Genomic DNA, 14,962 nt, shown 5'->3' on the forward strand with positions numbered 1-14,962 from the left:
TTAATCTAGCAAATATTTGGTGAATGAGTAAAGTACAAGGAACTTTAAGTCAAAATTGAAATGAATTTTAGGATGATGAGGGGAGATCAGGAATGAGGAGAGAGAGACTGGGGATGGGATGAAGATACCACTTACCTTGTGCACATGATATGTGTATAATGGGGGAGGGCAAGGGGGAGAGAAAGGGAGAGGGAAAGAATATCAAGCAGAGTTGGAGCTGAGCATGGAGCCCAATATGGGACTTAGTCCCATGACCCTAAGATCATGACCTGAGATGAAACCAAGAGTTGGAGGCTTAACTGACTGTGCCATCCAAGAGCCCAGAAATCAGATCTTATATATTACTTTGTTCCCTTATTGCACCTAGCACAGTGCCTTGGACATAGTAGGATTACCAAAAAGGGTTTTGTGAAAAAAATTTGCCAGTTTGAGTTTTAAACAATGAAAAAAGATTAGAAAATGAGAATGGTATAATTTCTACTAGTTTTCAGGAAAGGATGAGCACAAAAGTTTTGGTTAAGTCTGAATTTTCTTCATTAATACATGGGGAAGATATTCTTCATGGAACATTGAATCCAAGGTCTTATAATGTTGAATTGTTTTTTAGTGTGATTCTCCTTATTGCATTCCATCTGTTCATATAACAATCCATGAACACTATAGTGAATGATAGTGATTATTTGATAAGAGCACATTCTGTCTTATCTAGGCAGCAAAATTCAGTCTTAGGAACTGAGTTGGAGGGAATTTGTGGAAGTACAAGGCAGTTGCTTATATTCCAAGTCATACTGCAATGTAGATACATGAAATAAGACATATGGGTCTTTGGATTAAATTCTGGACAGCTTATGATTCTTTGAAAAGATCAGAAAAATTGACAAACCTTTAACCAGACTCATCAAAAAAAAAAATAGAGGATCAAAACAAAATCAGAAATGAAAGAGAAAAAACAACTGACATCACAGAAATACAAAGAATTTTAAGAGAGTATTATGAAAAATTACATGCCAACAAATTGGACAACCCAGAGAAAAATGGATAAGTTCTTAGAAACATACAACCTCCCAAATTTAAATCAGGAAGAAATGGAAAATTTGAACAGACTGATTACCAGCAGTGAAATTGAATTAGTAATTAAAAAACTTTTAACAAACAAAAGTTCAGGACCAGATGGCTTCACAGATGAATTCTACCAAACATTTAGAGAAAGTTATTACCTATTCTTCTCAAACCATTCCAAAAAATAGAAGAGGAAGGAAAACTTCCAAATTCATTCTGTGAGGCCAGCATGATCCTGATCCCAAAACTAGATAAAGAAACTACAAAAAAAGAGAGCTACAGGTCAACGTCTCTGATGAACATAGATGGAAAACTCCTCAAGAGAATATTAGCAAACTAATTCCAACAATAAATTTAAAAAATCGTTCATCACAATCAAGTGGAATTTAGTTCAGAGATGCAAGCGTAGAGTGCAGTATTTACAAATCAGTTAATGTGATACCTCAATAAGAGAAAGGATAAAAACCATATGATCATTTCAATTGACACAGAAAAAATATTTGACAAAGTATAATATCCATTCATGATTAAAAACTCTCAAAAAAGTATGGTTAGAGGAAGTACACCTCAGTATAATAAAGGACATATATGAAAACTCCACAGTGAATATCATCTTCAAAGGGAAAGATTTGAGAGCTTTCCCCCTAAAGAATAAGGATGTCCACTCTCACCACTCTTATTCAACATAGTACTATAAGTCCTAGCTACAGCAATCAGCCAACAAAAAGAAATAAAACCATCCATATTGTTAAGGGAGAAGTAAGTCTTTCCCTATTTGTAGATGACATGATACCATATATGGAAAACCTAAAAGACTCAAAAACTTCTAGAACTGATAAATGAATTCAGTAAGGTTCCAGGTTACAAAATCAATGTACAGAAATCTGTTGCATTTCTATACACTAATAGTGAAGCAACACAAAGAGAAATTAAGAAAGCAATACCATTTAAAATTGCACCACAGATAATAAAATACCTAGGACTAAACTTAACCAAAGAGGGGAAAGACCTGTATTCCGTAAACTATAAAACACTGATGAAAGAAATTGAAGATGACAAGAACAAATAGAAAGACATTCCATACTCATGGATTGTAAGAACGAATATTGTTAAAATGTTCATACTAGCCCAAGAAAATCTACCAAAATACCAATAACATTTATCACAGAACTAGAACAAATAACTCTAAAATTTACATGGAACCACAAAAGACCATGAATAGCCAAAACAATCTTGAAAAAGAAAAAGTGGGGGCTTCTGGGTGGCTCAGTCAGTTAAGAGTCCAGCTCTTAGTTTCAGCTTAGGCCATGATCTCAGAGTCCTGGGATAGAGCCCAGTATTGGGTTCTGCACTCTGTGCAGAGTCTTCTGGAGATTATCTCCCTGTCCCTCTTCCTTTGCTCCTCTTCTGCGATCTCTCTCTCCCCCTCTCTCTAAGATAAAAATTTTTTTTAAAGAAAATGCTGGAGGTATCACAATTCCAGATTTCAAGTTATACTAAAAAGCTGTAGTAATCAAAACAATATGGTCCTGACACAAAAATAGATACACAGATCAATAGAACAGGATAGAAAGCCCAGAAATTAACCCATGATTATATAGTCAATTAACCTTTGACAAAAAAAGCAAGGTTATACAATGAGGAAAAGAACAGTTTCTTCAACAGATGGTGTTGCTACATGCAAAAGAATGAAACTGGACCACTTTCTTAAACCATACACAAAAATAAATTCAAAATGGATGAAAGACCTAAATGTGAGACCTGAAACCACAAAAGTCTGTGAAGAGAAGACAGGCAGTAATATCTCTGACATTGGCTGTAGCAACATTTTTCTGGGTGTATTTCCTGAGGCAAGGGGCACAAAAGCAAAAATAAACTACTGGGATTACATCAAAATAAAAAGCTTCTCCACAGCAAAGGAAAAAACAAAACAGAAAGGCAACCTACTGAATGAGAGAAGATTTTTGCAAATTTCATATCTGATAAGGGTTTAGCATCCAAAATTTAAAAAGAACTTATATAACTCCATACCCCCCAAACCCAAATAATCCAATTTAAAAATGGGCAGAAGACATGAACAGACATTTCTTCAGAGAAGACATCCAGTTGACCAACAAATGAAAAGATGCTCAATATCATTCATCATTGGGGAAATGGAAGTCAAAACTACAGTGAGATATCACCCCACACCTGTCAGAATAGTTAAAATAAAAAACCACAAGAAAGAACATGTTGGTAAGAATATGGAGATGGAGGAACTCTGGTGCACTGCTGGTGGCCATGCAAACCAGTGCAGCCACTGTCCACTGTGGAAAATAGTATGGAGGTTGCTCAAAAAATTAAAAATAAATAGAATTACCCTATGGTCCAGTAAATCATGCTACTAGGTATTTACAGAAAAATTATAAAAACACTAATTAAAAAAATATATGCATCTTATGTTTATTGCAGCATTATTTACAATAGCCAGATTATGGAAGCTGCCCAGTGTCCATCAACAGAGGAACAGAGAAGATGTGGTATATATAATGGAATATTACTCAGCCATAAAAAAGAATGAAATCTTGCTGTTTGCAACAACATGGATGGAATTGGGAGGGGTATAATGCCAAGCAAAATAAGTCAGAGAAAGACAAATACCACATGATTTCACTCATATGTGGAATTTAAGAAACAAAACAAATGAACAAATGGAAAAAGAGATAAACCAAGAAACAGACTCTTAACTATAGAGAACAAAGTGAAAGTTACTGGAGGGGGAGACGGGTGGGGGTGTATGAGTGAAATAGGTGATGGGGATTAAAGAGTCCATTGGTCATGATGAGCATTGAGTAGTGTGTAGAATTATTAAATCTTTATATTGTACACCTGAAACTAATATAACACTGTCCATTAACTACAATGGAATTAAAATAAAAAAATAGAAATAATTTAAGGAAAGCCTCTTGTTTGAGGGAAATCTCTGCCTTATATGATACATAACTTAGTGGACTTGTTCCTAGAATATTAGCCTTCCACAGGATAGCCCATGTGTTTGGAATATAAACTGAGCAGCTTTTAAAGACACAATCCCCTTAAATAAGTCTGGTAAGCTTATTTTGTTACTCTACACAACTGATAACGTGAAATTTTTTCATGTAACCCAACAACTTTCTTATATATTAATTCATTGATATTTAAGTTATCAAGTTCCTATACTATAGGTTACTATTTTTGTTGATAGAAAATTATTAAAGGAGCCAGTGTTTCTAAAAATTTCAATATACCATTTCTCCAGCAATGTTCAGACATTAAATATGTTAACATAGGAACATGAGGATACTGGCCCATGGAAATACTCCTGAGGTAATTTTACAGGAGTTTTATTGGACTCTCAATTCAATTTTATTGAATACTCAGTTATTGGGTATATTCCAGTAAATAATCACCATGAAAACTCCTGCCTTAATGGAGCTTGGACTCTTCACCAGGAACATATATCTGTACTTTTGTCATGGCTTTATAGGGCTATATGTCTGTGTGTGTCACGGGTTAGTGTTGTGGTCATGCTGAGGTGAAATTGTCTCAAACAAGAATGGAATCCGCAAACTCCCGCTGTTCCCTGTGGCTGGAACATCTTTTGTCTCATCTTTCCATGACTATTTTCTTCTCACCCTCTAGGTTTCAGCTCCATTGTCTACCTCCTTTGACAGACCTCCCTGAACTGCCCATCTAGTGTTGCCAACCCTTGGAGCAGTTGTTACATCAGATCCTTGTTCTTTTTTCTCGAAAATCACTACCTGATGTTGGTTTACTTGTGTATTATCTTCTCCAGAACTAGAAGGTAAGCTCTGTGAGAGCCAGCAAGTGCCTGGTAAGATTGCCCATATTGAATCCCCAGTGGCTGGCAACATGTTTGACACACATGTTGAATAAACAAAGAAACTTTGATGTCACTATGGGAGTGTAAAATAGTGCTACTCAATAGAAACATAATGTGAGTCACATGTGTAATCTAAAACTTTCTAATAGCCAGCTTAAGAAAGTGACAAAGAAACATTAAATTAATTAACTAATCTTAATAATTTAATAATTTTAGTAATGTATTTCACGTAATTCAATATACCAAAAATGTCATAATTTCAACATTTCATAGTTTATATAATCAGTGCAAGAATTTTCAATGAGATATTGTACTTTCTTATATTGTCCTCAAAGTTCAGTGTGCATTTTCTCCTATTAGTAGATCCCAACTCATATTTTAAATTTTCTTTTTAAATACTTGACTGACATTTAGATTTCATCAAATTTAGGTTCTATAACTGGAAGAGTAGATTCACATATTCAGGTTCTCCCACAAATTTTAAAAGTTTCCCAGTAACTGTATGAGGATAATTTCTTAAATTTTAATTAGAAGTAAATAAAATTAATAATTCCATTTCTGAGTCATACTAGCCACATTCCAAGTATTCAGGCACCACATGTGACTAAAGACTATAGTATTTGGGCAGTCCATCTCTAAAAAAAATGTTTAAATTGCAGTGTTAAAATACACTATATTGTTATTACACTATATATATGCTATATTGTTTAAGAGTGATAATCATTTGAAAATCTGTGTGAAGCAATTTGTTACTAAAGGTAAAGCATGAACATATATTTTATTTTATTTAATTAATTTTTTTTAATTAAACTTTTAATTTTTTATTTTATTTTATTTTATTTTTTATTTTGAGATAACTGTAGATTCCCGTGCTGTTATAAGAAATCTCTCAGTGGTATAACATGATGCACGGCTATACTACAGTAATCACATCCAGGATATTGACACCCATATCATGTGTGTACTTGTGCCCCTGTGTATTCTCTTCTGTATAATTTTATCACAGGTATCCAGTGCTATTACCAAGATAATTATTGGTTCCATCCCCACAGGGATCACTCCCATTTTTCTTTTTATTTTTTTTCTTTTCTTTTTAAAAAAAATTAATTAATTTATTTTCAGAAAAAAAGTATTCATTATTTTTTCATCACACCCAGTGCTCCATGCAATCCGTGTCCTCTATAAAACCCACCACCTGGTACCCCAATTAATTAAAAATTAATTAATTTATTTTCAGAAAAAAACGTATTCATTATTTTTTCATCATACCCAGTGCTCCATGCAATCCGTGCCCTCTATAAAACCCACCACCTGGTACCCCAACCTCCCACCCCCCCCGTCTCTTCAAAACCATCAGATTGTTTTTCAGAGTCCATAGTCTCTCATGACTCACCTTTCCTTCTAATTTATCCCAACTCCCTTCTCCTCTCTAACTCCCCATGTCCTCCATATTTGTTATGTTCCACAAATAAGTGAAACCATATGATACTTGACTCTCTCTGCTTGACTTATTTCACTCAGCATAATCTCTCCCAGTCTCGTCCATGTTGCTACAAAAGTTGGGTATTCATTCTTTTTGATGGAGGCATAATACTCCATAGTGTATATGGACTACATCTTCCTTATCCATTAGTCCGTTGAAGGGCATCTTGGTTCTTTCCATAGTTTGGCGACTGTGGTCATTGCTGCTATAAACATTGGGGTACAGACGGCCCCTCTTTTCACAACATCTTCAACATATATTTTAAAAAGTAAACCATTATTCAGGAGACTGGAGAAAATATCTGCCAAAAAATATATCTGATAAGGGACTATTATCCAAAATATACAAAGAACTGTTAAAGCTCAACAATAAGAAAACAAACAACCCAATTAAAAATGAGTCAAACACCTTAACAGACACCTGACCATATAAGATGTATGGATGGCAAATAAGCATATGAAAAGATGCTCCCCATCATATGCCACCAGGAAAACGCAAACCAAAACAGCGGTGGGCTGACACTCCACACCTGTTAGAATGGCCAAAATCTGGACCGCTGATAACATCAAACACTAGTGAGGATGTAGCTCTCATTCATTGCTCTTGGGAATGCAAAATGTCACAGCCACTTTGAAAGACAGTTTGGTGGTTCCTTACAAAATAAAACATACTCTCACTATATCATGCTCCTTAGTATTTACCTAAAGAAGTTGAAAAATTATGTGCATATAAGAATCTGCGTGTGGGGACACCTGGGTGGCTCAGTTGGTTGGACAATTGCTTTTGGCTCAGGTCATGATCCCAGAGTCCCAGGATCGAGTCCCGCATCAGGCTCCCAGCTCCATGGGGAGTCTGCTTCTCCCTCTGACCTTCTCTTCGCTCATGCTCTCTCTCACTGTCTCTCTTTCAAATAAATAAATAAAATCTTTAAAAAAAAAAAGAATCTGCGTGTGGATATGCATAGCAGCTTTATTCATAACTGCCAAGTCTTGGAAACAATCAAAATGTCCTTCAGTAGATGAATGACATAAACTATAGTATGTCTAGACAATGGGATATTTTTCAGCACTAATGAGAAATGAGTTATGAAGCCATGAAAAGACATGGAGGAAACTTAAATGCATATTACTAAGTAAAAGAAACCGATCTAAAAAGGCCACATACACAACTATATTCTGGAAAAGGCAGAACGATGGAGACAGTAAAAACTACAGTGCTTGCACAGGTTGGGGGCTTAGGAATGTGGGAAGGAGGTGAACAGGCAGAGCCCAGAGAATGCTTAGGGCTGTGAAAATGCTCTATGATATTATAATAAAGGATACACATCATTATACTTTGTCCAAATACACACAATGTACATCAAAAGTGAATCCTAACATCAAGTATAGATTTGGGGTGATTATGATCTGTCAATGTAGGTTCATCCTTGGTTAAAAAAATGTGAGTGATGTTGATCATGGGGGAGGCTGTGAATGTGTGGGGGCAGGGGGTACATGAGAAATCTCTGTACCTTCCTCTCAATTTTGTTGGAAACCTAAAACTTCTCTTAAGAAAACCTTTAAAAAGATGAACCCAATTGGAAGGGGAGGTGAACCATGAGAGACTATGAACTCTGAAAAACAATCTGAGGATTTGAAGGGGCAGGGGGTGGGAGGTTGGGGTACCAGATGGTGGGTATTAGAGAGGACACGGATTGCATGGAACACTAGGTGTGGTGCAAAAACAATGAATACTGTCACACTGAAAATAAATAAATAAATAAATAGACAAATAAATAAATAAATGAAAAAAGGGGGAAAAAAAGATAAACCCAAACCTACCCAAAACAAAACAAAAAAACCAACCATTATTAATTGAGAACATTGTCAAGTTATCACTGTATTAAGTTCAATCATTTTTATTTGCTTGTTCAGTGGGAAACAGATGAATTTTTAATAGCAAGTCTACCCAGAATGGTACATCACCCAGAGTCCACGTATCTATGCAACCGTCCGGAGTGGATGGACGTTATTACATTATTACCATGCCATTAACAAATGCAACAATTAACACTTACTATTGTAACATGACTTTATCAGGCCTTTATAGCAACTTGTTTGCCTACAGAAAAACCTGTCTTTTATAGAATCCTCTACCTCAAACATTTCTGGGGAGCCATCAGGATACCTACAGGAGTCTGTGAATCAATCGTGTGTGCCGCAGCTGCTACTCAGAGAGGTGTACAGTGTAGGGATTCGTCACCATGCAGTATTTTTATTGCTTTTTTCTTTTCTAAAATCTGTATATGTCCATGGCAGTTGGATGCACATATGAACATCTTCAGTTGTTCTGGTGTGGGGTAGGAGGAGACCGAAAGACAGGAATACTTTAAGAAAGAAATCTCATGAGGGGCGCCTGGGTAGCTCAGTGGGTTAAGGCCTCTGCCTTCGGCTCAGGTCATGATCCCGGGGTTCTGGGATTGAGCCCCACATCGGGCTCTCTGCTTCTCAGGGAGCCTGCTTCCTCCTCTTTCTCTGCCTGCCTCTCTGTCTGCTTGTGATCTCTGTCTGTCAAATAAATAAAATCTTTAAAAATAAAACAAGAAAGTAATCTCATGAAATATTCACTACGTAAAAGAAGGAAATAAAATTTTGATAGTGTGTGTCCTCCACCACTTATCATTTTCAAATAAAGCAACACCATTTAGATCTAGGTAAATTTTGAGCTCCTAATAACATAGTTCAGGATCTGGACGGATGTGCTCAGTATGAAGAACATATTTTGGAAGGGGGCTTATTTTTTTTAAGGCCACAATACTATGGAAGTAAATACTATGTTCTCATTAAAGGGATGGAAAGAATGAGATTAAATCATTATTAACTAAACTGACAGATTCCTGATGGATAATTTCGTTTTCACTCATGCTCAACATTTGAAATGAGAAAACTAAGGTACTTTAAGATGCCATTATTTATTTTGTTTTAGTTGGCAAATAATTCCCAAGACAGTACTGTCCCAAAGAGCCTTTGCAATTACTGAAGAGTCCGTAAAATAATTCTTATGTTCCTCAATTCCAAAGAACCACATAACTGCAATGTTAATAGAAACTCCAGAAAAGAGGGTCAAGGTTCATCCCAGGATAATTATCTTACTCTACCCTGGGATAAATATGTATGGAAATAGTAGGTACAAATTCAATGCACTGGGCAGTAAAGTCAAAACAGGAATGTTGAAAATATTTTTTGAACGCTTAAAAATAATTTGTACTCTAAGTCTGACCATTTGCCAGAGAGAACCAAAGTTGAGAAATTTCTGTTAAAAATATGACTCAGAGGAAAAATTGCAGAGGCTGGTAATGAAGGAAATGATCTGATACCATCCCCAATTGGTTATTCCTAAGATCACATGATCTGGGCATCTTTAAAAGGAAGTTATCTGGATTCAAGAAGGTCACAGCACCTTCCTGAGAGCTACAGCTTTTTTCCTCATCTTGAAGATAATCCTAGAAAGTTCATAAAATGTGTGATGCCTTTGTGGGTACCTGGAAACTTACCTCCAGTGAAAACTTTGATGATTACATGAAAGAAGTGGGTAAGAAACTCTGTTGTGGGGTGACTGGATTTATACCTTTTTCTCTGGGGGAAGAAGGTTTATTATTGCTGCTTTTCATTCTGGAAGTATTAGCCAGATAGGAAATGCTGCTTTCTATACAGAGGCTATAAAAATAGCAAGTGAGAATCATTTGTCTGGAGAAACTTTCGAGATCAAAGTTACAACTGATGCTTTCCTATAGGTGAGCCAATATGAAAAAGGGTCTGACTAGAATTTTTATGGTCCACAGAAATGATAAGATTTTATTTCACTGCTAAACTGGGGTACCTTTATTTTACTTGGCTCTTTGCCTGTTGCTAATCTCTCTTGCATATAAAATAAATAAGACTATATTTATTTCCTAGGAGTCAGTAATTTCTATTTGAAGCTGAAAGCACTGTATTTCTCTTTTTAATGTAATTTTAAAGTAAACATTTATTAATTATTTTATTTTCTCAACTGTCAATCTGTTAAAATGTATGGTTGTTTTATCAGAGCAAAAATCTCAATTTCAGGAAATATGTCACTTTAAGGGGTTAAATATTTTTTTTGATTAGGAATTACATGGGATGCCATAGGATTATCAAGTCAAAAGGACAATGTTCTATCCATAACATAATTCTTACTTGATAATGGAGGCTTTCGGGTTTCTAGATTCTGTTAGTATTGCCATTGTGTTGTGTGAACATTCCGTGGATAACCACTGTGCTGAAGCAAGGGGGTGAGGACTGGTTCTCACTGAGACAACTTCTACCTTGAAATCCTCTCTCCTCACACCTCTATGAATGATAAGGTGGTATCCAGGGGTAGCAGTTTGGGGGGGGCGGTGTTCTTACAGGGGTTAGGATTTAATCTGTCTTAAGACTTCACCTTTCCCTAAATCACATAGTATATATTTTTTCCCTCTTCTGTAAGTACTACTATTTTCCTTGTTTATAGACAGGAGGGCATTTAGGGACTTCAGCATAAGTGAGATCTAACTTTCTAGACTATAGACTAGTCGTGATTCAATAAAGTAATACATAGGTGCTGATACAGAAATGTCAGGATTTGAGGCTATTTTGCTCTTGATTCTTAGGAACATTTTACACTTTTAACATGTATCTTTAAATTCTCATGCCACTATGTTTTAAAATTATAAAGCACTGGTGATAATGAAAGACATTAAGATATCTCCTGGAATTAGTTGTTCTGACTGATGATCAGGAAGCAGGTATTAGTTTCGCCAGTCAGAGAGGGACTGTGAAGAATGCAATTTTTCCCAAGGTCAGCCAGTCTGGAATTATACTTGATGTTGCATCCATTCATTATACTGACTCACTCCATGTATGTGAAGTTATATTTTGTAACAGAGCCAAGACTTGATGAAACGATGTATCTTTCCACCTGCAGCCATTTTCCAGACAGGGAGCTAGAAAAGAGCCTCAGGATCGCTTACTTGTATAGTATTTCTCTCCCTCTTACCCCCTATATCTAACCTTTGGTACAGATAAGTAGTCTTTAATAAAATAAGTAGCTGAAGTTTATATACATGTGTTAAAAAATTCACCATATCCACAACTGTCACAAATTCTGTATAATACACACAGTGACAGTGAGTTCCCATTGTCTACATTAAGTTGTAAATTGTTCATCTTTTCCGTTACTTACATCCCCCAAATTTCCTTTTTTAAAAGAGGGGTTTGCAGCTGAGGTGACTGAGAACCAAAGTATTGAATTTGAAACTTACTAAAATAGTGATTCCTTAAAATTGTGCCTTTTGGAGAAATTAATCAAAATCTTCATTGTGTAGTGATTTGGAAAAGCCAGGAAAATAGGACTTGGCAACACATGCCATGAAATGTGACTTTTGTACACCCAAACAGATTATTTTTTTAAATGGAGTAACTCTATATTCATTTTCAAAATCCTACTGAGAAATCTGTCTTTGACTATGGATTTTTGTTTTCTAAAAAGGAAAGGTCGAGGTTACCCAAGTGTGTCATGAGTTGAATAAAATGATAGTTGCTGCCCTAATGATTGAGATGGCCAGTTGGTTTGAGAGTGCAGGGAATATATATATATATTCATTCATTCCAGAAGACAATCTTTTTCAAGATTAATGATGTGTCTTCTATGGAGTTGTATCTGAAACCCAGAAGAAGAAATTTAGATAGACCTACACTTAATCATGCCATGGGTTTCTTTGAATATTAGCCTGCTTTACTTACTCGCAGCTGTTATTTTATGAGGCTCTTACTAAACTCACTGGCATCTTTTTTCCTTTTATTCACACACACCCGCCTGTACACACTAACCCACCTATGCACACACACACAAACACACACACACAAACTGCAGCTCTGACTTCATTAAACACGTAAAAGAAAATTGTGAACTTGACATTTTGTTTTTTCTCTTTCCAACTGTAGGCGTGGGCTTTGCCACTAGAAAAGTGGCTGGCATGGCGAAACCCAACATGATCATCAGTGTGAATGGGGATGTGATCACCATTAAATCAGAAAGCACCTTTAAAAACACTGAGATTTCCTTCAAACTGGGTCAGGAATTTGAGGAAGTTACTGCAGATGACAGAAAAGTCAAGGTGAGGAAGAAGGAATTGGAGCAAAATAAAAGCAGGGTTTCTAGAAGACTGCTGCCCATAAGAAGCCATTTTGTATAAAAGGAGGAGAAACTATTCTATCACAGGTCAATGATCCCTGACTTCCTAGATTTAAACCATGTTGCCTTTGATATTTAGTTGGTGAATCTTCTCCTTTCTATAAAGTTGTCTTTATTCTTTTATAAAAGCAATTAATACAATTCATCATGCAATATATAGATTTGAAGTGAATTAAAATAACATAACAATGTTAGAGAATGTTTATGAAAGAGTGGAAGCAAAAATAGAAAAACTACCTATAAGATTATCATCTCAACATAAATTTAGTATCCATATTTTTTAATATAGATATTATTTCAAGTAGGTGTTTTTATATAATATTCTGATCAAAATGTATTCTTTGTATGCTATTGTTTCTGACACTCATTTTTTTTGTTTTAATATATCCTTACAATTTAGAATGACTAATGACCTCAAAATATTCCTTCATTCAAAGGTGATGTGTTTTTTTTATTTTGTTTTCCTCTACCACGTATCAGTGGTAATCATTTTTTATTGTGTTCACAGAGCATCATAACCTTAGATGGAGGTGTCCTGGTACAGGTGCAGAAGTGGGATGGGAAATCAACCACCATAAAGAGAAAACGAGTGGATGATAAACTGGTGGTGGTGAGTTTCTTCTAGCTGCTTAATTCTAGACTCTACTGCTAGGTCATCTTATAATCACTATTCTACCTAAAGAAACAGACAGTCATGCCTGCTTACATAGAACAAAAAAGATGATTCCATTGGGATTATGGTTTCACTCTGGCAATTGCCCTTCATGCTTTTATGTTCAGTCGAAGCATGCTGTCGAGGCATGCATTCTGTTACTGCTCTCAGCACACACCCTATGGTATGATGCATTTCTGGTTATATTTCTCACTCACCTTATACGTTATAAAGCTCACTGTGTTTTCTCGGGTCTTTATATCTCCCTAACTTACTATACTATCAAGTATATATAGGATACCAGAATGAATATTTTCAAATAAACACTTTCCTTCCCAATATTAAAGGAGACAATAAATAACCCATGTTTTAGTCCTGTGTTTGACCAAGAAATTTTTTTGTGTGTCTAGGAATGTGTCATGAAAGGTGTTACTTCTACCAGAATTTATGAGAGAGCATAATTCAAGTAACATCGAGCTGAAGTTTGCATCGAACTTCCATTGGATATATCGTCCAAACATATATTGTTATTTTCTACTAATTAGCAAGCAACTAATTTACCCCAAACTGATTTTACTCAATGTGGATGTGTTCGTTAAATAAAACTTTTTAGATTTAGAAGGCGATGTAATGATTTATTGTGCTGGATCATTTCTTACTCATAATCCAATGAAGGAAATAGAAAACTGTGTTTTTTGTTTTGTTTCTCATGATTTTTCATGGTAATCCAAGGCAAAAAATAAACATTTGTGAATTTTCCACTGTCTTAGGTAAGAGATGATACATTTGTTATTACATTTCACCCCTCCGTGTCCTGGAGCACTGAGAAAAGGAGCAGCAATACACTGTTGCAGAACAATAAATTTTAGTCTGAAAAATTATTGGTAAACCACGGTATCACTGGAATCTCTCAAAAATTAAGTGCAAATAATCCCATAACTTTCTTTCCAGAAAAGAACAGCTTTTAATGAGTAATGATGCAAATGTTTTTTATAGTGATTTCCAAATTTTTTTTTCTACTAGGGAACTTTTTTATTAAAGAAAATATTGAGTATGTTCCAGAACTTTTTCTTCAAATAAAATCTCCATGAAATCCCAAATTAAAAAAAAAAAACAAACAAAAACCAAACAGACAAAAATGATAAGGAGGCTTCCCAAACGGAGGAGAGAGAGAGAGTGTGTGTGTGTGTGTGTTTATGTGTCTGTGTTAGAGAAAGAGAATTCTTCTGCCCTTTGTGGAAACTTTGAAGCTACTCTAGAAATTACTGGAGTTCCACTCACATAGATTAAAATTTCTAAACTATATACTTGTATTTTATAGTTAGCCGGAGTCTGTTAGTGTGCTGCAGCTGCTATAATTCTGCGTGTTATGCTTCCTTTAAAAATAAGTCCGTTATTTTCTGAATAGTTATTTTATGCACAACACTAATATATGAAAAGGCCAGAAGAGGTGAAATAAGTTTCCAATCTTAAGAATTTACTTTCTTTGCAGAAATAGAGAGTCATACTTTCACTTTGGGCTAGTTGGAGATTGAAGAACTCCAAAAGAGAAGACTTATAGAGACTGATTAGGACAATTCTTAAATGAACCAATATTTATTAAGCACTCATTTTGGTCCCAGGCACTTTGCATGTTTTATTTCATTTATCATCAAAATAATCCTATAAGGAGATA

General features: G+C 35.4%; 1 protein-coding gene across 1 annotated transcript; it reads left to right on the forward strand.

Moving 5' to 3' along the window:
• Window positions 1-9,794: 9,794 nt before the first annotated feature.
• FABP4 (fatty acid binding protein 4) lies at window positions 9,795-13,913 on the forward strand. The gene is made up of 4 exons (XM_082719431.1): window positions 9,795-9,974; window positions 12,386-12,558; window positions 13,144-13,245; window positions 13,698-13,913. Exons 1-4 carry the CDS (start codon window positions 9,902-9,904, stop codon window positions 13,746-13,748), a joined length of 399 nt encoding a protein of 132 aa, XP_082575557.1. The 5' UTR covers window positions 9,795-9,901; the 3' UTR covers window positions 13,749-13,913.
• Window positions 13,914-14,962: the final 1,049 nt, after the last annotated feature.

This window comes from Mustela nivalis (assembly GCF_964662115.1).
Source record: "Mustela nivalis genome assembly, chromosome: 2".
Taxonomy (NCBI): domain Eukaryota; kingdom Metazoa; phylum Chordata; class Mammalia; order Carnivora; family Mustelidae; genus Mustela; species Mustela nivalis.